General features: G+C 36.0%; 1 protein-coding gene and 1 long non-coding RNA gene across 2 annotated transcripts in view; one reads left to right on the top strand and one right to left on the bottom strand.

Annotated features, from left to right (window-relative positions):
* LOC116769849 (diacylglycerol kinase eta) overlaps positions 1-24,594 on the top strand; it is an 82,617-nt gene that overhangs the window by 53,055 nt on the left and 4,968 nt on the right. The window contains exons 4-19 of the mRNA XM_061526728.1: positions 6,055-6,200; positions 6,563-6,761; positions 8,530-8,621; positions 11,917-12,122; positions 12,236-12,432; positions 12,637-12,782; positions 18,439-18,550; positions 19,029-19,216; positions 19,454-19,529; positions 19,614-19,724; positions 19,922-20,028; positions 20,212-21,576; positions 21,646-22,065; positions 22,180-22,354; positions 23,811-24,040; positions 24,168-24,288. Coding sequence (XP_061382712.1) covers positions 6,055-6,200; positions 6,563-6,761; positions 8,530-8,621; positions 11,917-12,122; positions 12,236-12,432; positions 12,637-12,782; positions 18,439-18,550; positions 19,029-19,216; positions 19,454-19,529; positions 19,614-19,724; positions 19,922-20,028; positions 20,212-21,576; positions 21,646-22,065; positions 22,180-22,354; positions 23,811-24,040; positions 24,168-24,288 — 3,891 coding nt within the window. The remainder of the gene's footprint in view (positions 1-6,054; positions 6,201-6,562; positions 6,762-8,529; positions 8,622-11,916; positions 12,123-12,235; positions 12,433-12,636; positions 12,783-18,438; positions 18,551-19,028; positions 19,217-19,453; positions 19,530-19,613; positions 19,725-19,921; positions 20,029-20,211; positions 21,577-21,645; positions 22,066-22,179; positions 22,355-23,810; positions 24,041-24,167; positions 24,289-24,594) is intronic.
* On the bottom strand, positions 6,006-7,995 carry LOC133320043 (uncharacterized). The gene is made up of 3 exons (XR_009753503.1): positions 7,850-7,995; positions 6,590-6,753; positions 6,006-6,177 (listed from the first exon to the last, which is right to left on the bottom strand). It is a non-coding gene; the product is annotated as an uncharacterized LOC133320043 (long non-coding RNA).

Raw genomic sequence — 24,594 nt, 5'->3', positions numbered from 1 at the left:
TCTCCAGTAACGTAGCTATTACTTATCAATTTAAATAAGTAAGCAATATAAAATAAAATTTATAATATTAAATAAAAACATAAGTTTATAGCCATATATTATGGATACACCCTGTATACTATCAACTTCAATACAACTTCAGGAGGCTTTGCTTCACTTCGTGCAGCCTGTTTATATAGTTACGACAGTTGTACTGGGATACATATTTTATAACTGTATACGTTATTCCATAAAATAGTAATAAAATATTCATGGTAATTTCAAAAATAGAACTATTACCTCGATGTCTCCGCCCTGGCTCTTAATTTTTGTAACAGTACTCAGTATTGGGTTAGATATTTTAATGTTATCTTTTATAGCCTTATAATATCTTTTCAGTACTATTTAAAGACCTCTTTAACATTACCACATAACATGCTTTTTTCTTTGAGCAGACTGACTCTAAAAATGCTTTCAAAAGAAATTCTTTGAAAAAACAAAGACAGAGATATTATCATAATTTTTGATTTATATTCGTGTTAATATAAGTGTGCAGCGCTGTACCTCGACATTAAACCTGTCTAGACAAAGATATTGTTCAAACCACCGGGTGTAAGGCAACGTGTGATTCAGACGCCAATGAGTTGCGACAGTAACTGACCTCAATAATATCCAACTTCATATAGTGGGTCACGAGGGTGAACGGAACCGTGTGTGAAGTGAAGTGTGTTTCACGTAAGAGCATCTTTTACAGTCTATGAGCTACTTCAAGTATGCATCGCCTTTAAAAATCTTTTTTCTTTTCTTTTTGAGAAGAAACTTGCTAAAGTTATCGAGAAGTTGTCAAAAATACCGATTCAAGGCGTTCAAGCAATTCCATTAACAGGCCAAGGCTTTCGGAAATAACGTCAATATTGGCTTCGGCTACCAAAAAGGCACGAAATAGCTAGCATTTTATTACAGCGTTAATGAATGATGTATATATGTATCTGGACACATTAATAATACCGGCCTTTAAATGAACCGCTCCTACAACAAAACCGGAAACCTTTCTGAAAAAAACTCGTTAGATTAGCGACCTTAATTTGAGGAGACCGGATACGACGCCGGTTTCACCCTTCTGAAGTAATTAAATTATACTTTTTTATATACAGCCTGTTCACTTTCAACTGCTGCCGAAGCCGCACTAACATGATGCCTTAGATGACGCCATGAACACTTGTTTTTTCATCACGTCTGAATCATGTTCTTAGGAAATTACGTTAATGATAATTGGTATAATTTTGATTCCAAACAATATCAATCTTTTGTCTTTGTATGTATTTATCGATTTGACGACAATAACGGGGTTAATGTATTTCAAACTTCACATAAGACTCCCTCCGTCAACAGTGTGGGGGCGACCTCATTAGTAGAACCGGTGTCATCAGCATATTGGGTCAGAAGGGTTCGAACCCTTTGACCAGACAAGAGCGGGCAAATATGAATGACGTGCGATGTCATTAGACTCGTATACTTGGAATTGTTTTTTCAGGTTTTGGATTACGTTACAGCAATTTATATTTAAGCAATTCCGTCACGTTATCAACATTACATACATAAAGCAATTTAAAGAGCATGTCTTTGAAATTAATAATATTTTTTCATAACATACAACAAAAATACAATTTTAAAATCATATTGACAGTCTGCATCTAATCAACGTAATCACCAGCATTATTGAATTATGGAATAAATCAATTATAATTATTTCACAGGCAGTAACTCGAATAACGTTGTAGGTCTATTATTTACTTCATATTTATATAAACACTATTGCAATTGTAAAAAAAAAAGAATTGCAGCTGTGACGCAAGCGATGCCGAGAAAATTGCCCAGAGGGCCGACGCTATTGTTCTCAATACACTTACTAATGGATCTTTCATTCTTTCCATTCATGAGACACGAATTGAAAATATTACTATCTGAAATTGAATTCTTAAAAATGTTTTATGTGACATCTTTAATATCTTTGTATTTTAACTGAGAGTATAAAGCATGAATCATATTTAGTACGTCGAGGCTCAGAAGCAGGTCAAATATTATAGTAAACAAGTCAGAATAAAAAACACAATACATCTATATAAAGAACAATTATAACGAAGAGGTATGAGTGCTTTTTCTGTGACAGCCTTAGAAAATGTAAACCTTTTTTTTAAGGCTTTTGTGATTTATTGAAATCCAATGTACAAGCTATAAATATACAAGTACTTAACGTTACATTACCTTCACAAATATCTCTGTATTGTACTTAAAAACTGAGTTATTCTAGGTTTCCTATTCAAAACATATTTAACCAGTTATTATAATGAAGACTTTTGATTTTTGAGTTACCAAAAAGTTCCATTAGAAAATAAAAGAATGAATAGGTATATTTTTTTTAACATATTTCGAAATGACTATCATTTTGGTTCCATAGAACATAACGTGTTTGTTCTATATTATTGAAAAGTTATAAAAAATTGCAATATCGCAACTAAACTTAGTTTGTTTATCAAGTTTTTGTTTATCAATTGTAAAAGTTTGATTATTTAAACATTTAAAAGACAAAATTTTCCTAATATTTTAACTGTTTAAACCTGCAACTATTTTTGGAGAAGAGCCAATTAGGTCCAAAACTTTCTGATGTTACGAACTAAGGCAATAAAAATGTTTACCCACTGAAGAGTAATGATATAACTTTAAAGTTTTAGCTTACAAACGACTCTTATTTAAATTTTAAACAATTTTGTATCTTAGGTCATTTTAGTAATAACGTCTATAATACATTTGTAATGACAGGTTTGATGATGGGAATGCTAAAACCACATCTCCACCGATGTTCATATTAGTAGTAATTTTCTTAACAATAAGAGCATTATATCAGGAAATTGGAGAAGTAAAGTCACAAAAATTTTATATATATCTAGATGTGTATAACGAAATCAATCATTCCTAATCAATTGATTATCTCACGAATAAAAAGTTCATTACAATTACCCTTTAGACGTAAGAGAGCCAATAATACATACGACATTTTAGCATATTGAATTCTTCCGAGATAGCTTCATGCTAACTCGATAAAATGTATTTACATGCTCCACGTAACAAGTTTGTAGTTATATTTGTTTAGTGATATGCCGAAGCGACATTATGTAATAATGTGAACCCCTTCTCAGAAGCAGATAATCAAATGCGAGAGGCGACCCTCGTTGATGAGATTATCTTGTATCTCCGTAACTAAATTTAGTTTTATATATTCAACTGCGTCTGTCTAGCACGAGAGCACTTTAGAGGTAGAGGTATACGGGCGTCTGCAGAGAAATTCACGGATTCGATTTCCTTAACAGCAAATATTTGTTTGAATGAATCTTATATTTCTTGAAAACTGGATATTATCTGTGTTACTATCAAGAAATTTTAAATTGTTTGACAATAACGTTGCGTATAAAGCTCTATAAATGTATGTTAGGTAGGCCTGGACCTAACCCTATAAAGTTTTATGGCCATATTTCTATATTTTTGTTCCAAATAAACTATGTCCAATTTATATATTAATAAATCATCATGTATTTAAAACTATCAAAGTTATTCCTTGCCATTTTTATCTTAATAGTATTACTAAATTTGTTTTTAGTCGAGGCTTTACCTACCGGGATTTAAGTAATGAGATCAAAAGGAGCTGATAGGATTAGACGAAGGTAAATAAAACCTTGAAGAAGGGAACCTTAAAATTTTATTTAAATTAATTCAGTGTTTTAATTTCAATAGTAACTATAAAAAAGATAATATTTTTTATATAATATTAGTTTAGATAAGTTTACACAAAATCGGGCTTGTATTAAAGGATTTGCAAAATTAAAAAATAATAAAAATTATATGTTTGAAATAAATGTATATAACGTGATCCAAAGAAAAAAGGTTTTAAATAAACATAAAAGCCGGACCTTGAAAATTGTGTTATGCGTTGTTTTGCATTCCACTGTTCTGAAAAGACAACACTTACACGTCCACTGTACAGTTTTCAAAATATTTCGCTTACAAACGAGCTCTCTAATTACCTCACGTGTTCTCAGCTATTATGGGAAACGATGTTTGTATTCTGGTTGAAAATTTTTGTGTGGGTTAAAACGGACATTAAACGGTTTGGCTCATAGTTTTCTAAACATGAATGACGGCGATAAGTACAGTCAGCATTTTATGAAAATTAAATTTATCATAGATAACCACAGTGTGGACGCAGCTCCAGGTACACTCTGTCTTCAACAACGCCTGTAAGAAAGTTACTGGAATCCGATATCCTATAATAAAGAGACGACACTGCTGTCAAAGGCGATTAAATAGAATTTGTGTACCATCAAGTGCAGCAAAATTTTTAAAACATTATATTAGAACGCGTTTCATGCAAAAGAAAATGTAATTTGAATCGTAGAAAAAATATAGTACAGAATAATACACAGCATGTGTACTAATAAGTCTAAGCAAATATTGTAAACGTTGCATATTTTGTTGGAATTAATTGATAGTAGGTTCGTGTGTGAAATTGTCGTTACAAGAGTCTCATATGGAAATTGGCGTTGCCTTGTTGAAGTCATTAATAACAGGAACTGGGTCACGTTTTTAAATCGTTCTCGCTCTGTATTTATGAGCTAGGTCGGCCTTTATGAAAAATTTACGCATTTAACTGTGAACACTGATCTGCCTTCATGTTAAAGTTAGGTTCAAACAACACAAGAAAAATATCTTTATTGATTGTCATGTTTCTTTTATTTAATTTTATCCTAATATTTTTTACTGAAGAAAAAACGAGGTTCTGAAAATAAAATTCAAATCTTCAACGTCGGTGAGCATTAAATATTTTTTTATTAACACTACCATATAATTCTCAGGTCACATTGACAGAAGTCTTAAAGTTCTTGATGAGAAGCTTGTGACTTATAATACATTTAGTAATGTTTTCTTTGTGTATGTTTGTTATCTTGTTCGTACGACAGTTGCGTGTAAGAGTAAGGATATCGTTTGTAGTACATTGTTTTTAAAATAAATCAATATAATACTTGTTAGTTATGATTTTTTTTTATCATTTGTTATGTTTCTAACCAGTTTCAAGATGTTAAATTTAAAATTATAGTTAATAATATTGCTGGATTAGTATTAAAAGTTTAAGGATCTCCTGTCCACGTGCAACTTGTCTATGTGACTTCGGATATGTGAAGTGTCCGCTTCGGTACGGACGAAATTTAATATTGAAACGAGAAACATCACCGTAACATGTTACATCTTTACAAGTTCCAGCGGTACTTAACAACAAACAAAAGTCACATTGGTTTATATATGGACCCGATACACGTGTATAATATTTTATTCCATAACAATGTTACAAAACACGTGTATTGAGGAACGTAGTAACTGCATAGTAATATATTTAAATTGTACTTGATTGAAATTAACAATACCGATAATGATGTACATCACGACTGATAGTCGACACGTAATAGAGGCTTAATTGATGTATGAATTAATTGCATAACGCATACGCAACTGATATTGATGTTGTTTTTATATAATAAATAAACAATCCCGGTATAACAATGACCAGTTTCGGTTATTTCAGATAATAATATACAATTAAAATGATTTCGTTATGAACCAATTCCGTATTAAATTAATCGACATACATCGAATTTAAATTGACGTTCTATTTTTAAAAGACATTTTTTTAAATTCCGAATTCTTTTAGAAATATATCTTACGTTAAAGTGTTAGTACTTTTTTTTTATTTATCATATTTTTCTAAACCTCTAGCAAGTTTGCAAGCAAGAAATATACCTGTAATATTTGATTATTACATAAAGTATGGTTTTATACATTTATAGTCTATGTTGAATAACGGCGTTAACTTCATCGATGACATTGGCGGAACGATAAACGTATTGACTGACACCGTAAGGACACGTCTCTTTGAAAACTTGCAGGAGTTGTAATACTTTTTCACTGATATAAATTTATATTACGTGAGAATATATCAAGAAATAATATATATATTTTGTTATATAGGTAATAACACCGAGCCGGTGTCTGGTGTTGTGTGCAGCCAGCCGCGGCATCATGGAGTCCTGGGCCACTGCGCTTCGTGGAGCTCTACATCGTGGCGCAGAAGTCGCGGACCTGGTCGCCAGTCTGTCATCGGGGGATCATCATTGGTACAGAACTATATAGGAATTGATATTGATAAAACGATAATAAGCCAGGAACAGGTCAAAGTCAACTCTTCAAAGGAATGTCTCCATTCTGTAGATGTTAGCTTCTTGTTTCTCGTATATATTGTTTTTGTTTATTAACAATTAGATGATATTCATATCTCACAAGATCGATTCAAAGGAATAGGAGTTTTTACCTTGACAAAATAAAACAGTTGAAAGATTTTTATCTGCACTTTCAAATATTGCTATAGAACTACCAAAAGAGTTGGCGTCAAAAATTTGTTTGTTAATTTCATTTCGTTTTGATCTTGTAAATGGTTTCTTTATTATCAAGCGTCTAACTTAGTTGTAACGTTGCCCAGGTATGCGGCGACACACGCGAGGCCCACCTTCTGTAATGTATGCCGTGAGCCACTCGGTGCTCTGGGAACAGCGCATGCTCTCGCCTGTGAACTCTGCAAATTCAAGGCACACAAGAGATGTGCAGCGCGGGCGCCGCCTTCTTGCAAGTGGAGCACGCTCGCCTCACTCGGACCACACCTCGTTGAAGATGCTGACGGGGTAAGTTTATACATATATCTCTTGTGTGTTTAAACTAGGTACCAAACGATCGGCCATTGCTTAAATATAAACTAAATTGTATATTTACAATTAACTTACTACCTTTTGTCATTAACCTACTTGTGTCATAAAATCCATCGTAATAAAAAATTGTTTTGAAGTATTTTAACGAAAGCATTATCTAATAGAGAATAAGACATTCGCAATAGAACCGATCAATCAATAATAACGAGTTATAATAAAACGACTAATCTCAGGGAAGTCCATCATCTGTATTAATTCGTTTTACGACTCGATATCTCCAGTAACGATCGTTTTACGAGACTCTCACGTCCGGAGTGACGTTTAATGTTTGTCTATTAATCAAACTCTTACTAAATGTTTTATACGCCATTGTGTTCGACTATAAAACTAACGGTCATTGATTTGTCGTGTGCGAGTTTTAAGAGGTATCTCATTTCGTCTCGTAGGTTATGTTATTATTGAATACGAAATTCAAGATTATTCACATATCATATACTATATACATAATCTGTAAACACGTTTGTGTAGATCGAAAAAAATTATATAATTTTTATTATTATTATAATTCTGTAATATAAAAGTAGCAGTCATATATCTTTGACTTGCATTGGCTTTCCAATTTTTCCATTTTCCATTCCATTGTCTTTCCAATTCCAAATTTCCAAAGATCTTTATCTTCTAGAATCTGGAAAAAAGACTGAATATAAGTTAAGATGTAAATATATGTTAATATTTCACATAGATACGTTGGTATATATATAAAACTACAATTCTATAGATAATTAACCTGTAAAATAGTTAGATCTAAGACTTTCGCAAGTTTTATTCTTTTAAATGAAACTAATATATTACGGATATACTACGCGGATTTTATTATTTTAAAACTACATAATCCCGACGTTTCGGTTACTTTTCAGCAACCGTGATCACGGGCAGACGAGATGTTGGGCACATCTAGTTTTAAAATAATAAAATCCGCGTAGTATATCCGAAATATATTAGTTTCATTTAGCTGTAAAATAGTTTTAAGTTCGAAACCAACGATCTTATTATGATAGACTTACTTCAAAAATATAATCACGTTCACCTCGACTTAAATTTATGAAACAGGACCACGATTTACGGGATCCGAGTAAAAATTTAATAAACCCCCTTTAAGATCCTGAGAATATAATTTTTTTATGAAAAGAAATTTGCTCACGTACACCCGCGTTATATCACACTAATAAATATTAAATTCGTTTCTATGAACGGCCATTAAAACACGCTGTTGGTCATTTTATAGCTAATTAATGTTTTTTAATATAATAGAATTTCAATCTTATAATATACCTACATTTTCACATAATACGTTGTGGCCTGGAGGTTAAAGGCTCGCCTCTCATACGCGAGGGCGCGGGTTCGAAACCTGGTAAGTACCAATGTGATCTTTTCCGAGTCATATGTACTTTCTAGGAGTATTTAGACATCACTGATAGACGGTGAAGGAAAACATCGTGAGGAAACCTGGTCTTATAATTTCAAATTATAAGATTGAAATCGTCAACCCGTCTTGAGCAAGCGTGGTGATTAATGCTCTAACCTTCTCCATGTGAGAAGAGGCCTTTGCTCAGCAGTAGGCTCCGATAGGCTGATGATGATGATGATTTCACAAAATTTATTGATTGTCCATTATTAAACTAAGTAAAATCCAAAACAATTTAGTTCGAGTGGGTTGAGTAATAATGAGAACATTTGTCAACAGAACATTATAATGCCTCATCAGTGGCTGGAAGGCAATCTGCCGGTTGCTGCAAAATGCGATACATGCGAGAAGACTTGCGGTTCTGTGCTCAGGTAAATAGTTTTTATATCGTAAATAATCTATCCGCAGTTGGTATAAAAATATAGATTGTTCCCTATAATTTTTATATAGTATAGGACCCGTTATTCCCTATCAGATACCTTACTACGCGACCAATACATAGTGTTTCATTGTAAGGAAAAAAGTTTACACTATTCCAAGCTTTCCAAAATCTTATATACCTTTTCAAGCTCTTTAAAATTTTGAAGTAGAATATTTTTTTTTTTATTAATTAACGCTTATAGTTATAGTTCAAAGGCTGAAAAATAATAAAAAATATATTGATAATTATTAAATATGAAAAATCTGCACCACGAGGACTTCCATGCGTTCATATTTTCCATAGAAACCTCATCTCGCCTATAATTACATTCTTTTAGAGCTGTTTTCCGCGAACATTAATTCCTATTTCGTGCTTTGTTAATGTTCTAGTAAATATATTGTATGTTATTGAGATGAAAATTTTATTCTAGTTATTAGATTTATACGCCAGATGAAATGCCAGAAATGTTAATATTCAAAGTTTTGGTGCGGATTCATATTTCTTTGTTCGTATTTATTTATTATCTAGTTTTTGACGGGACGGCGTTGTCGGCGGTTCTTTGAAAAGATACTCGTAGCTTCATCATGCACAGTATTGTGAAAAAAAACTGGTTTTGCGTGACAGCGTTTATTTGAAGGGTTTTTTTTTATTATTTTTTTGCATTTTTTTTTATTTTGCGTTTAATAAGGTTTGTTTATGATTTTTTTTTGTACAGTTGGTTAGAGATAGCAACAGAAGTCCCCAATATGAAAAAAAATATTTAAAAATTATTCAACAATTTAGTGATTTAAAAAAAAAATTAAGAACCTTTTTTTAACAATAACAATGAAACGAGTCAATAATCATTTTATTGATATATGTAAATATTGTCATTTATTTCGATTTTATTTTGCATACCGTTTGTTACACACACACACACGCACACACACACACACACGCCGTAGACTTCAGAAGAGCACATTAAAGCTAGGATTGGATTCTACTTCAGATATAAGGCGTGTGTGTGGCTCGGGTGTGAAACGATCTCCACCTTAAACTATGCAAATATATCCTACACGGGTACGTCGATATGCAGAAGAGCAGTTAAGGGGTAGCCTATTTACATGTAGAAATTACTTACAGCACTAGATTCCTTCGGGATTTTATCCGACGAGACTGACATCTTAACCCACGAGTATACTAAACGGGAGAGTTTGTTCTGTGTCTGCTCAACACGAATTGTAATCTATTTCGTTTGTTTTTTCCATTTCACATGTAAATTACACGCTCAGTTCAAATGACCATTGGACGTGACGAAATTAAAAACTCCGTTACGAATGTAACGTGTGACGGATCGGAGGACACGTTATTCGTTTGTAAAGCACGCAGATGTGATTTAGATGAGGTTATATTGTAAATAATATCTGGGCTCGGTTTCGGCTTTATAAATATTATGTGAAGGTTCTCGTTCAGCGATTAACATAGAAAATATATGTTTACATAGAAATTAAATATTATTTTCTTTGAATTTGGATATAAGTTTTAACCATATTATAAGTAATTGACGAACACTGTTGGCTTTATAATATGTTTTTTAATGATAAACGTTTTGATTAAAAGCTATATTTTACTATCTACTTCTAAAAATAACTTTAACTTTAACGTTAACTAACTTAAGAGTTAAGTAACGTACGTTAAACTAACGCACGTCTGTTTAATAGGTTACTGGAACAAAAAAGACATACATACATATAATCTTTTCACATTTATAATTTTAGTGGAATAGTCAATAGGTCTAGGTATTCCACTAATACTACGAACAGACAATATGTTGGAAACTACAAACATATAGAAATTAAATGTATAGAAAGCACATTATTAATATTTTTATACATACATTACAGTAGAGTTAGAAAGATACTGAACGAGTGTTATAGGCACCCGAAAACATATGCATTTACAAAGCAACTTAAGACGAACAGTATTGACATTGACATGTAATATTTTATCCAAAGATTTGTCACACATTGATCTCTGTTACACGTGCCAGTAATACGTAAACAGTGCAGTTGCTCCTGAGTGCGATCTGATGTCGAGCTGGTGTGCATTCATGAGCGCACCAATAACATTCGATTAGAAACTCCCTTCACACATCACCATTTAAAACATTGTTCGTTTAACCCGTTTCTCCTCTTACAGTTGATAGATTTATTTTTTCTATCTTTTTACTATCTGATTAGTTCCATTCGTTTTCTTTTTTCAAACAGATCTTCGTAATTAAAACGTATTTATCTTAACAAAATAATCGTGAAAGCATCTGTACTGTTTATAGGGTATATATAATTTTGCTCATCACTTAGTTGATGACCTGATTTAGCTATACTTTTAACTCAAGTCAAAATTATGTATTTCTAAATTTTCTATCATAAAAATGTCTAAAGTAATATTTTACCCCGACCTTTTCTAAATGTCAAATAAAAAAGAAAGTTACGGAATAAAGACGCCAATGGACGGAACTCCAGAGATGACAGGAAATTGGACGAGCAACCACGTTGGACGGTTCCTTACATAAATACAACATATAGACAAACATACAAGATGGATACGATTCTATTTAAATAATCCGAACCGGATATAATATGTGCACACGTATATTTTGTATAAAATTATTATTTTTTCGTAGTCCCATAATAAAACAAAATTTTATTTATCATATACTTTTGTTCCTTAATCGTTCAAAGCCTATTTGTTTTCGTCTGATAATCATTGTATCAAATCTAGTATACGTATAGCTGGTTGTATGAAGTCAGATAATCCTGGTGATTGAAATATCTCTCGAACCAGAAAACGCTTTCTCAGAACTCGACCTCCCGCAGAACTCATCCCGTCAGGAAGTTTCTGTGAATCTGTACGTACTCGTATGCGTAACGTGTAGCAACACATTATTTCAATTTAATAATGTGGTAGTAGAGTGGATATAACTAGATTATTTTTTATTAATGTCACATTATGATATCTAAGACTTTCGTGAGCATTCGTTTAAAGTAACCGAAACGTCGGGAGTATATAGTTTTTTAAAATAATAAAATACGCGTAGTATAAACCGAAAAATATTAGTTTTATTTTAATGTTACATTTTCAAGGAGTCGATTTTATTTGATCACATTAGGGAAACTATTTGAGAAAATTATTTTCTATGATCATTAAAACATTTAATAGCAGTAGCAGTACGGATGGATGATAAAATATGATAAAATCCACCGCAGACTACAAGACTTCCGTTGCATCTGGTGTCGCAAATGTGTCCACGCGAGCTGCAGACCGAGCTGGCGAGCCCCTTGCTCCTTAGGTCCTGCCCGCGCGTCCGTCGTACCACCGACACGTCTACACTCTGTGGGCCCCGACGACGGCTGGCTACCAGACAGACCGCCGAACGCCTCACCGCTCATTGTATTTGTTAACTCTAGATCTGGTGAGTTCTAACTTATTGTCACTAACCGCGAATCGCTTTAGCTATAACTTGATATGTTCTTATATAATTTCGTTTCCTGAAAATTATTAGTATCTACCAAATTTTTGTTAAAGGTGACAACCAAGGGGTGAAATTCCTCCGTCGTTTCAAGCAGCTGTTGAACCCGGCCCAGGTGTTCGAGCTGAGTGGTGCCGGTCCGCGCCTGGGCCTGCGTTTGTTTAGACACTTCGCGCCTTTGAGGGTATTGGTGTGTAGCGGAGACGGCTCCGTGGGGTGGGTGCTTCAAGAAGTCGACAAACTTGATATGCATGTAAGTTAAAGCCAGCTCAAACAGAACACCGTCGTAATTGCCACTTCAATAACATATTTAGAAAAATGTTTGCATTAACATCTGAGTTCTGAGAAATACTCCACGTAGGTTATAATTAATTACTGAATAACAATCACCACGTTTCTAAAACAATACATCAATAGTTAGTTAATAACGATTCCGTTTCCCTGTTGACGTAACCAGCGACAGGTTCAGACAGCTGTGCTACCGCTGGGTACTGGTAACGATCTGGCGCGGGTGTTGGGTTGGGGCGCCTCCTGTGATGATGCTGCCAACCTTCAGCAGCTTCTTGAAAGATACGAACGAGCCTCAACCAAGATGCTCGACCGGTTAGTGGAAAACTTTTAAAATTCTCACAATGATGATGACCCGATGAGGTGAAACGTACTTTGATAGAAAGTATTTGATTTTTAAGAGCGGAAGCCATGATTACCATCTTAGATATTTCCGAAGAATATTATATAATACAATCTAGATGGTAAAATGCGTTCTACAATTTCCTTAACACAAACATGCCTATACCAAAGTTATTAGAAAAAAGTACCACAACCTGATAGTTGGTTACCAGACGGTTACCGAACCCGGTTACAGCAGTATAATCAATATGAACTTTTAAATGGACCTAAATCATTATATTTATTAAGAAGTAGCTGTTCCGCGACTTTGTTCGCGTAGAAAAAGTACCTTAATACAAAATATCTTCATGCAAGTTCACGCTGTGTACGTGAACTCACGGTAAGTAAGAACGATCTAATAGTGTTTTGCTAACCGTTGATAAGGCCTGGGAATAACGGGCGTAATTATGTTGGTAATTCTTACGTACCTATAAATATTTCTTTAGTTTTCGCGAAGGTTACAGCTTGACCCGGTAGGTGACGCTGCTGGCTGAACGGGTGCGCTGATTTGGTTGAAATTTTATCCGTATAAGTAGCAGAGTTCTGCGTTAGTTCTAAATGCTATTACTATTAGACCCGGTAGATGACACTGTTGAGGCATGGTCTTAAAATATAAATTTGTTTACTACGCTGTGGTGTATACCTGCCTATCGTTTTTTAATTCCTGTTAAATACAATTTAAAATTTGCATCTTTTGTAAACCTTTAACCGCCTTGTATATGATTTAATTATCTTGTATACGTATTTAATTAGCTTTCGGGATGATTACAACTGATTCCGGTAGGTGGCGCTGCCATTGGTCTAAGAACTTTTACACCACTGGGCCGATTGGATTGAATTTCCCTCGGAAATTAGTACATTAATTAAATACAACATGTCATTATTAAACACATTAAGTATTCACTGCAAGTAACTTTACATAAGTTTGCTTCAAAGTAGTTTAAAAATATTCCCATGGGAATGAGGCATTTTCCCGCGGTATAAGGTACCCTAAATGTTGCGTCAGGTGATCAGCAACCCCCATCTACAATTTTATTGAAATCCGTCCAATAAGTATTAACTTCTAAGTGTACAACAGACAGACAGACAGATAATTTAAAAATCATATTTTTGGCATCCGTTTCTTCTAGGAATACCCTTATAGGAATTTATTTTCAATGTACAGAATGGACCCCGTGAACGATTTTGTTATATGCATAGATCGTATTTATTTTGATTTGAATTACTGATATATTTTAATGGAACAAGCAAGATCTTTTTCAAAGGAACACACGCTGAAAACATTATTAGTCAACCTCAAAATCAAAAGTTTAATTTAATTATGGTTTAAAGATCTATAAGGAAAACAACTATATTCACTTATTTGAACATTTTCATCATCATCATCAGCCTATCGGAGCCCACTGCTGAGCAAAGGCCTCTTCTCACATGGAGAAGATTAGAGTATTGATCACCACGCTTGCTCAAGACGGGTTGGCGATTTCAATCTTATAATTTGAAATTATAAGACCAGGTTTCCTCACGATGTTTTCCTTCACCGTCCGTCACTGGTGTCTAAAGACTGTTAGAAAGTAAATATGTAAAGATCACAATGGTAGTTGCCAGGTTTCGAGCCCGCGCCCTCACGTGTGAGAGGCGAGCCTAGCCTCCAGGCCACCACGACTTGAACATTTTATGGAGTTATTATAAATTGACAAAGGAGCGTAAAGAGAAATTGTGGACTTAAACAAATATCTGCTGAATTTATACGTCTGTTCATAGCCATATTAATAACTTAAGATAAAAATATGCATATTTTCCTTTGGGCATCGATTTATGTTTTGCCAAATCGATTAAATTTACTGCAATTTATAAAAAGTGCATGTTCCAATAAACGCTTAAATGAAAGCTAATCTCTCGTCGGATCTCGGAAGCGAATCTGAAATCGTTCATCTTCAAAGAAATTAAAGATTATAAAAGCAAATTCGCCTTCCGATAAAAAATTATTTTCATATAAATTACACACACTCTTCAATTTAACTTATAAAAATTTATTTCTACTATAATAACGGCGCCCGTTTGGTAGTTATAAAACTTTTAATTGGACGTTAATTTTATTATTATAATATCACGGAAAATAAAGTTTTCCGTAAAATAACATTATAAAATAAGAGAATAATATCCTGTTTAACTTATTTTTCGTCACATCGAACTTTTTAACACTCAAAGAATGAACAAACGAAGTTATAATGGGATTTCGTGTGCTACAAATATTTTAAACGAAATTAAAAAAGAAAAAATGTTTTCTAATTAATGGAAATATGTTAAGTAACGTGTAGTTTTAATATTAATTGAACAGATCTATGACATTTAAATGAAACTATATATTTTTTTTCATTTAAATGAATAAAACTGAAAAAAAAAAACATTTAAATGAAAAAAACTCGCAAAAATCTTAGATGTCATTGTGTAGATCTGTGACAGTTTTCCTAATACTATGAATGCTTAAACAATGACATATGTACGCAATTATTGAGCTTGCGTTCGGGTCATACATTTTCTTCCACTGTTTTACACTTAAACATGTTTTTAAACTTATTTTTATATTATTGATTATTAGATTTGTTTCTCGAAGAATCCAAAGTTTCTGTGTTGTCCATGTTGCTTGTTATCTATTGTTGTCAAGGATGTAACTGAGGGTGTTGGTGTTTAAGCACGCCTACCATTATCACTGCAGCGATGGACATCATCAACTAACTTCTATATAATAGAACACTCTATAGCCTGTCTGTATAGGAATCGTTATTCTCAGACCTCAGACCTCAAAACACCTACGGACCTAGAAAGCTTAGGCAGTTATATTGCCCATGCAGACCAAATCCAGAGACAGTGACGCATTCTGCTTTGTGGACACCTTTAAAGTAAGAATGAAACCTTTAAAGTCTCATTTAGAAGTCACCAGTTCTGGTTTCTTTCATAAAATGGTTCTTGGAGAGTTACATGTCCCAGTGCAGCTTGACTTTGAATGTGATCTTCAAGAATATAGCATTCATCCAGCAACAAAGAGATGTTTAGCAATGAGATCGCGCCTTGTATATCAATACTAGGCCAATTAGTTTTTGGTTATAACACAATACATTTTTGTAAAAACAAATAACAAAACAAATAATGAAAACTTGCCCGTTTTCAGTTACTGAACATGTAACGCAAAAAATAATTGGTACGAGCATTATGTTTCGATTTATTCGATCTCGTAAATATATAAATATAGAATAAGTTTTACAAGGAAGTCTGGTCTCAAAAGAGTTCCGGCTATATCTCAAAATTTCACTGAATGTTCGTCAAGTGCGGGTTAGGTTTCCGTCTGCAATGTCGGATTCAGGTTCCTGCATAAATAATGTATTCTCAAAAATCCTCCATCTAAGTTTCCAAGCTCAAGCGGTCGGCTGTAATTGGACTATGAAGAAGTAAAAAATAAAATTTCAGCCTTTTAATATAACTAATTGCTTTATAGATTCGTCTCAAATTAGGCAAAATAACAAATAAAAGATACAAATAAATTATTTTAATGTGAATAATATCGTCTGTGAACATTCGTCTCAAACGATTGTAAAAAAATACAAACTTAAAATGGCGCATGAGACATTCGTATCTCGACTTCCGATTTCAGATAACATGATAAAGAATACGTCGTCTTCCTGTATATATCAGTTCCTTCTCGGAGCTTGCTATAATTTCATATTATCCATATTCAACTTTGCTATTCGATTATTTCAGGAGCTTTTACTATACACAGCAGTATATCTATTGATGTGTGAATTCTATTATTGTCATTTTTTATTAATAAACACTATTGTCCAGTGATCGGATCTGCCCTTAATTACCGCTCATTCTTTCTATCATTCGTTCTTTTATTAAGTTATCAACGACAACGGCCTTGGCTATTGTTAATGACGATGAATTACGAGAAATTCGATTTATCAATTACTGTTTGATGTTCGATTGTTTCTGACTCGGCGAATCGGAAACGAACTTCAGTTAAGATGATAGATTTAATTTATTTGTTTGTTAGTTTCGGTTGATTTGATAGAAATATATCAATAATTTGATTGATGTAATGGTGGCGCGGTTCACCACGCCTTATTGTTATTAGTCGTGTGATATTTTAGACGAATTAAAATATTTACGAATAAGATAACAGAAATTTTATTATGGTTCAATACTTATACCATTTTGACATACCGTAATATTAAATAGCAGGTGATGTTTGAGGACAATTAACTATTCGGATGATCAAGTTATAATGCGTCTTAATTAATGTAAAAGGGTATATTGATGTTTTATAGTACGGAATTGTTGTAAAAAAACACATTTAGATACATTGAAAAATATCTTAAAATGATTAATGTTATTCCATCTCGAAACGTTTGAAAAAAGTATTTATGACACATGAACAGATAGTCTGCGGTCGATCTCACAAACGTCAGGATTTAGTAAGAGTTTTGTTCGTAGCAAAATTAGTATGTGTGCTAATAAAATTATTCAAAACTTATATCAATATTTTATTTCCTAATGGGTAATTATTTAAGATAAGATGTTTCTTATATTTTTTTTTTTTACTTAATTATGGAATAAATCAATCGACTGAATATTTTGTGTCAATCTTTTGTCATTGGCTATGCGATTGTCAGTTCCTGTCAGATTTTTAAATATGTGACACTAATTGAGTTTTATTGAAGCAAGATAATATTTGAATCACCTAGGAATGTCGGAAATGCAATAAAGTATCGATATATATTGTATCGATAATTTTTGAATATATCAATATCGATATTGATATTTTTATTTAAAAATATCGATATATCGGTGTGATAGGAAAAAAAAAATATTTGGCCTAATCTACTTCAATCATCTTACATTACTAGATTGTTTGAGAACTATAATCAACTCAAATGCAGGCAGAAATACGCTCGCGTTGAGGTTATAATACGGATAACAGACGGATAGTTGAAGCACAGACACTGACAATGAAATGACATTGACAGACAGAGTTGCCAACTTAAAAGCCAACTTAAGTACTAAATTAAAACGCAGTAAATCGAGTCGACCAAAGCCAAAAAAAAATGTAATTTGTTAAAAAATGTTAGTATAAAAAAGTATTCTTTTTTAGGATTTTTTAATTATAAAAAATATCAATTTTTATACCTTTTCAATACTTGTAATTTTATATCGATACATCGAAACATTAAATATCGCTCAAAAATATCGATACATTGAAAAAATAATATCGATGTATCGATATTTTTTCGACGAGCCTAGAATCACCTTCCCTCCCTTAAGTATTAATTTGTTCCATTCTGGAAAATGCAAATGAATTACAGCGGCAAAAAGTAATTGTCCCACTTCAAAAAAATCTCAAAAACTCATTAACAACTTTGTTCTTTGAAACCGACCGAATTTGTGTAACTCGATTGACATATATATTTTTTTAAAATCTGGTTAAGTAAAGGCTTGTTTATGTACTGAAATACTATCGTCTTAATTCCAAGCGAGTCTTTATATAGAAACTTTTTATTTTTTTTAATTTTAAATGATAATATTATATTCGTAGATGGTCGATAATGACATTCGAGCGCGCCCTGTCAGCGCCTCCGCCACCTCCGGCACCACCAGACCTGCTAGATGAAGGCCCGCTTCTGAAAAATCTACAAGAAATCGTGCAGGTTTTAATATTTTTCACCACTGATACAACTATGTTGTTTGAGAATTGTTCATTGTTCATAAGCCTTTATTATACTATTCTATTCCGTACTGAGGTTTTCATGTATACACAAAATATATATAACTTGTGTTTTTCATTCTACCAGTTATATCTACGTCACTCGTCTTTGCCACTTTTTGCGAAAGGACGAACTAATTTCGGCAAAACATTATACCAAACTAAATTATTTCGTAGAGAAAAACTGTCCATTTTGAATTGAAATAATGTTTTATGTGTAATGAGATGTTAATCTTTCGCGAGTATTCATTTAAATTGAACTAATATTTTCGGATTGGTACTCGTTATTTTATTATTTTTAAAACTACGTACTCCCGAAGTTTCGGTGACTCTCAGGGTTGCTGCAAAGTCGACCAATCCGAAAATATTATATACATTTAAATGTTATATAGGTATTGATTGATTTATTACTTATTTATTAGGCGGGTGAGTGTGGTGAGAGTGAGTGTAGTAGTGCCCGCGCGTCGCTCAGGGCGGGCTGCTCTCGTATAGCGGCGGCCGGGGAGCGGGCGGGCGGCGGCGCAGCACGAGCTGCTCACAGGCTGAGACGAGCGCTGTCCTTACTGCTGCATGCCAGGACTCACCTGGCTCACGACCATGCTCGATGCGAGTAAGCACGCACGGGGTTAGGGGGCGCATGCTCGGTTATAACACACGGATGCATGTCAACAGTTAGTGTGGGTGTTATAAATGTACGGATATGAACAAAAGTTTAAATATTGAATATCGAACCTTTTTGGTATATTAGGTTATTGTATTTTTCTTTTTTTTTTGTAAAAGACAATGACTAGTGATTTACATTTTATGATATTTAGGGTATTGTATAAAATCTATAATGTTATATCAGCACGTGGGAACCGATGGACGGGAGCGACAGCGAACCTGAAGCAGCTGAGAAGGGCATCATAGAGAAGACTGAAAAGGTAACCAGTAGGATTTTAAACTTAGACTCTAAAGTGTATTGAGTTTTGAGACTTTGTGTTACAATAGTAAGATCCATTATCCAGGAGCAGCTGAACTGGGCAGCGCGGGGCTGTGCGTTGGCAGGTCGAGCTGACAGCGTGCGGCGAGCTTTAAGATCACTCCTACGAACCTTGGCACTGTTGCAACCGCCACAGGTTTGTAGCATATGCTTAAAATATTCACTAAATTGACCCAAATTTTCACGTTTCCTGTGTTTTTTATAACTTAAACTTAAAATTAAACTCATATCAATTTCTAGACACTTGTTTGATTGTAAAAATTGAAGTTATATAATGTGCTATGAAAATATACTTAATTATTAGTTTGATAAAGATTCCTATGTATCTGTCAGGTGTCGAGTACGTCAGAGGGCGCATTGCCGGTGCCTCGCGCCTTCGCTGATAGTCGCCGGTCATCTGCCGCTTCTGCTGTCTCCGCCGCCTCAATGCAGCCCGAAAAGTAAGCCAGTTTAAAAACACTTGGTTATTGAGCTAAAAACTTGTTTTCCTCATCCTTAAGTCCTATGTTTTAAAACGGTGGTTGTTTCGGACAAGCTCATTACATACGTAGATATAATACTCTGAGTTTTGCTTAAGGTAGGCGACCCACATTTCGATACAATCATATTTATTTCATCCCCAGCATTCCAGATGTAGATGAAGACATAGCTAAGTTAATAAGTTCAAATCCAGCGGATGTGGACAGCTTGGATATCAATAAACGAGAGCGGAGTAAGACCAGCTCGATCTCGCCCTCTCTGCTCTCGTCGTGTGACACCAGCTCGTGCAAGAACCTCTTGAGGCCGGACGTGGAGCGCACCAGCGGCACGTACAACAGCAGCACCCTGACCATACCCAACCTAGTCATCTCGGACGACAGTGATAGGAGAGATTCGTTAATACAGGGAGAAACTTATGAATCGGACCAATTGACCATCATAGACATCGACAGACCGTACACGGACGACGTCCACTTCGACGATATAAACGAGCGGTTGACGCCCGGCAGTGGCGACTGCACACCGGACAGGAAGCTATCCTGCGCCGACCTAGATGTAGACGGAACCACCTCCGAAGGTTCCAATATCAGTGATGATTTCAGCTTAATATCCGAAATCATAGATACGAAGCCGGAAGACATCGAGGAGGGGACTGGAATAGGACATATTGACTCTCCAGAGGCGTCTGAGACGTATATGAACTCAGAGACTATTCACGGCGAGTCGATTATGGACGACATTAGTTCAATGCTGGGGCAAGAAGTTCTGTTAGCGATGATGGGTAAGAATGGCGAAAACGAAACCTATACTGACGACACGACCCTGTTCACCTCGGACACGGTATCCGACATACCCATGGACAGTAGGAATCCTAGTCTTGAAAAACACAAAGAGGGGAAAATTAAATACATATCCAAAATAAAAAAGCCGATTGAGAGCGATGTGGAAAAGTTCGGTTACGAAAACAGAGTGTTTTACATCGAGAACGCAGCTAAGGCAGAGGAACAGGTGAAGTATTGCAGTCTGGCGCATTTCGAAGAAGGTAGTGACATCGCTAGGAAATCGTTTCGAAAACAACTACGGAAGAGTGTGAAAAAGAGGGTCGCAGATGAACCCGGCTTAAAACATCTCTTAACTAAGACAGCGGAGGAAGTTTCGAGGGAAGACGGAATCGCTAATGAAGATATGAAATCTGAGCTACGACAGCAAGTGCCAGCATTTCCTCAAGTCAGCGTAGTAGTGGAACCGCCGTCGCCATCCCACAGCGAAGATAGGAGTTTGAAGACTTGTCAGAGCCGAATGGCATCAGTTCTTAGTGACATTTTTGAAGGAACAGATACACTGAGCGTCCATTCCCCAGAACCAACTATTCGGGAAAGAGAAAGACGTCAATCGGATAACCCAAAACTGCTGGCAGATTCTGAGTACGGTCAGTTCCTAAGCTGCTCTCCCGCAGCTACGCGACGAATATCATGCGGGAGCCTCTTCAAGCCCGGTGAACCCGATAAGTTAGTGACTACTTTTTGTTATGAAATATGTCAAACTAATCCTTACTTAACTAACGTATTGTCGTGTAGCAGGTTATCCACATCAGTGTCATCGATCTGGGGGGAGAGTGGTGCCGGGGGCGGGGGCGGAAGTATTACTAAATCGGAATCCAGCGATCGCGCTAAAAAACTACCGATCATCAATCCCTTAGTGCAGCTGCCTGCCTGGCCTCATGTGACGCAGGGATTTATAAGCCAATGTCTGCTAGCAAACGCGGACGCCCTTTGTGCGGCGGTCAGCCCCCTGATGGACCCGGATGAGACAGTTCTAGAAGGTTTTTATGAAAGAGCTGTCATGAACAACTACTTCGGTATTGGTATAGATGCGAAAATTACTCTCGACTTTCACAACAAACGAGAAGAACATCCGGAGAAATGTAGATCCAGAGCCAGGAACTATATGTGGTACGGAGTGCTCGGCTCCAAGGAGTGGGTTAACAAAACTTACAGGTACCAATTAGTTTTACTAGTTGCGTTTATTACATAATAATTTTTTTTTCCTTTTATTCCATATCTGCAAGTATTATTTTATTTTCGGGTACCAATAACTATGCTGCTTCTCAGACATCTGGGTCAACGCGTTCAGCTGGAATGCGACGGCCAGAGAATCCCACTTCCGGAACTTCAGGGTATAGTTGTGCTGAATATTCCTTCTTTTATGGGAGGAACCAACTTTTGGGGTGGCACGAGGGGAGACGATTTGTTCCTAGCTCCATCGTTCGATGATAGAATTCTTGAAGTGAGTATAAAAAATCTGGGTTTTTGTGATACATTTATAATATCTTAATACTATAATACACTCGTGTGTATGATGGCCCCGACAAGAAAATAATGCCTATTATGGGGTTTTCCAATAGGGACGCTTGAACTTTGACAGCTGATTGCGGCCATGTTGTTTGAGTGACAGCTGTCAAATGCAGTGTGTTATATTCATTCCGTCCTCCCAAACCACCATGGCAAGTTACAGTGTCGAGCAGCACGTGCAAATCATAAAATTGTTTTATGAAAATGGGTCTTCAGTTCGAGCAACGTTCCGCGCACTTCGCCCGTTTTACGGTCGCGATGATCGTCCTGCCGAGTCGACTATCCGTCGATTGGTGGACAAATTCGAGTCAACCGGGTCAGTTAACAATCAGCCGGTTCCCGTGCGTCAACGTAACGCGAGATCTGCCGAGAATATCGCCGCTGTGCGCGACAGTGTCCTCGAAAACCCGCGGCAGTCAATTCCGCGTCGCGCACAGGAACTCGGCCTTTCGCAGACGACAACTTGGCGAATTTTGCGTTGTGACTTGAGCCTGCACCCGTACAAGATCCAGCTGACCCAAGAGCTCAAGGTTAATGACCATAGACAGCGCCGTGTGTTCGCTGACTGGGCATTAGAGCAGTTGGAAGTTGACGCCGATTTTGGCAAAAAAATCATCTTCAGCGACGAGGCGCATTTTTGGATAAATGGCTATGTCAACAAGCAAAATTGCCGTATTTGGGACGAGACCAATCCACACGAGGTTCACCAAGTGGCAATGCACCCGCAGAAAGTGACTGTTTGGTGCGGATTTTGGGCCGGAGGCGTGATTGGTCCGTATTTTTTCGAAAACGATAATGGTGTGGCCGTCACCGTCAATGGTGAGCGATACCGGTCGATGATAACCAACTTCTTTTGGCCTGAAATCGAGAATATGGATCTGGACAACATGTGGTTTCAACAGGACGGCGCTACGTGCCACACAGCACACGCTACGATGGAAGTTCTGCACGAGCAATTTCTGGACATGGTCATCTCGCGCGGAGGCGACGTGAACTGGCCACCGAGATCGTGCGATTTGACCCCGCTGGACTTTTTCTTGTGGGGTTTTCTTAAGTCGCAGGTCTATGCCAACAAGCCGCAAACCACCGATGCCCTCAAAGTCAACATACGCCACGCCATCGATCAAATACAGCCCGATTTGTGCGTCAGAGTCATCGAAAATTGGACCTTTCGTGTGCGCGCCACCAACCGAAGCCGTGGCGGTCATTTGAATGATGTCATATTCCATACATAATGGGGTCGATAGACCTTCCAAATAAAAAAAAAATTTCGCAAATATCTTTCCTACATGTATTTTTTTTTGCATTTCAAAGATCAAGCGCCCTTAATGGAAAACCCTATATTAATCGGAGATATGTTGCTAGTGTCGTTGCTTCTTCTCTATCAACAGGTGGTGGCGGTGTTCGGGTCGGCTCAGATGGCAGCGTCTCGTCTCATCAACCTTCAGAAGCACCGCATCGCCCAGTGCCGCGCGGTCCAGATCAACATCCTCGGCGACGAGGGAGTTCCCGTGCAGGTGGACGGCGAGGCCTGGCTCCAGCCGCCCGGCTGCGTCCGCATCATACACAGGAACAGAGCCCAGATGCTGTGTCGATCACGGGCGCTGGAGACGAGTCTTAGGTTCGTGTGAAGTAAAATATAATGTAATTATGAAGTGAATGAAAACATAGAAACAGTTATAAAATGATTACGTTTGGATACATGTTGCCATATAATTAAGGCATCACTTATACAGTTTCTTTGACAGAACTTGGGATGAGAAGCAACAGCAGAAGGTGTCAACGCTGGGGCCGACGAAGGCGCTGTCGCCGGCGGAGGCGGCCCACCTGCTGGTGCTGCTCGACGACATCAACACTATCGTCAAACACGTAAGTCTGTTCGAGGTAGAGTTTCAGATTTGTTCTTCGTTATGTTCAGCGTTACTTCCAGTAATGACCTACAAAATGGCCGAAGCCAGTGTTTATAGTTTTCAGATACAAGTCGATACTTAAATGTTGCCAGTACAAAACTACAATGGTTCAGTATTATAATTAATTATAACCAGTCATAAAATAGAATAAAACTCTAAGGATGTTAGTGTATCATAGTTAGTACGGCACAGATGGCGCCACTTGTGTCAAGTCATCATATTGTCTATACCATGCCTTATTATATTAAGGATGCTGGCAGCCATG

Source organism: Danaus plexippus (genome assembly GCF_018135715.1).
Source record: "Danaus plexippus chromosome 3 unlocalized genomic scaffold, MEX_DaPlex mxdp_25, whole genome shotgun sequence".
Taxonomy (NCBI): domain Eukaryota; kingdom Metazoa; phylum Arthropoda; class Insecta; order Lepidoptera; family Nymphalidae; genus Danaus; species Danaus plexippus.
This window is presented reverse-complemented; position numbering and strand designations above follow the sequence as displayed.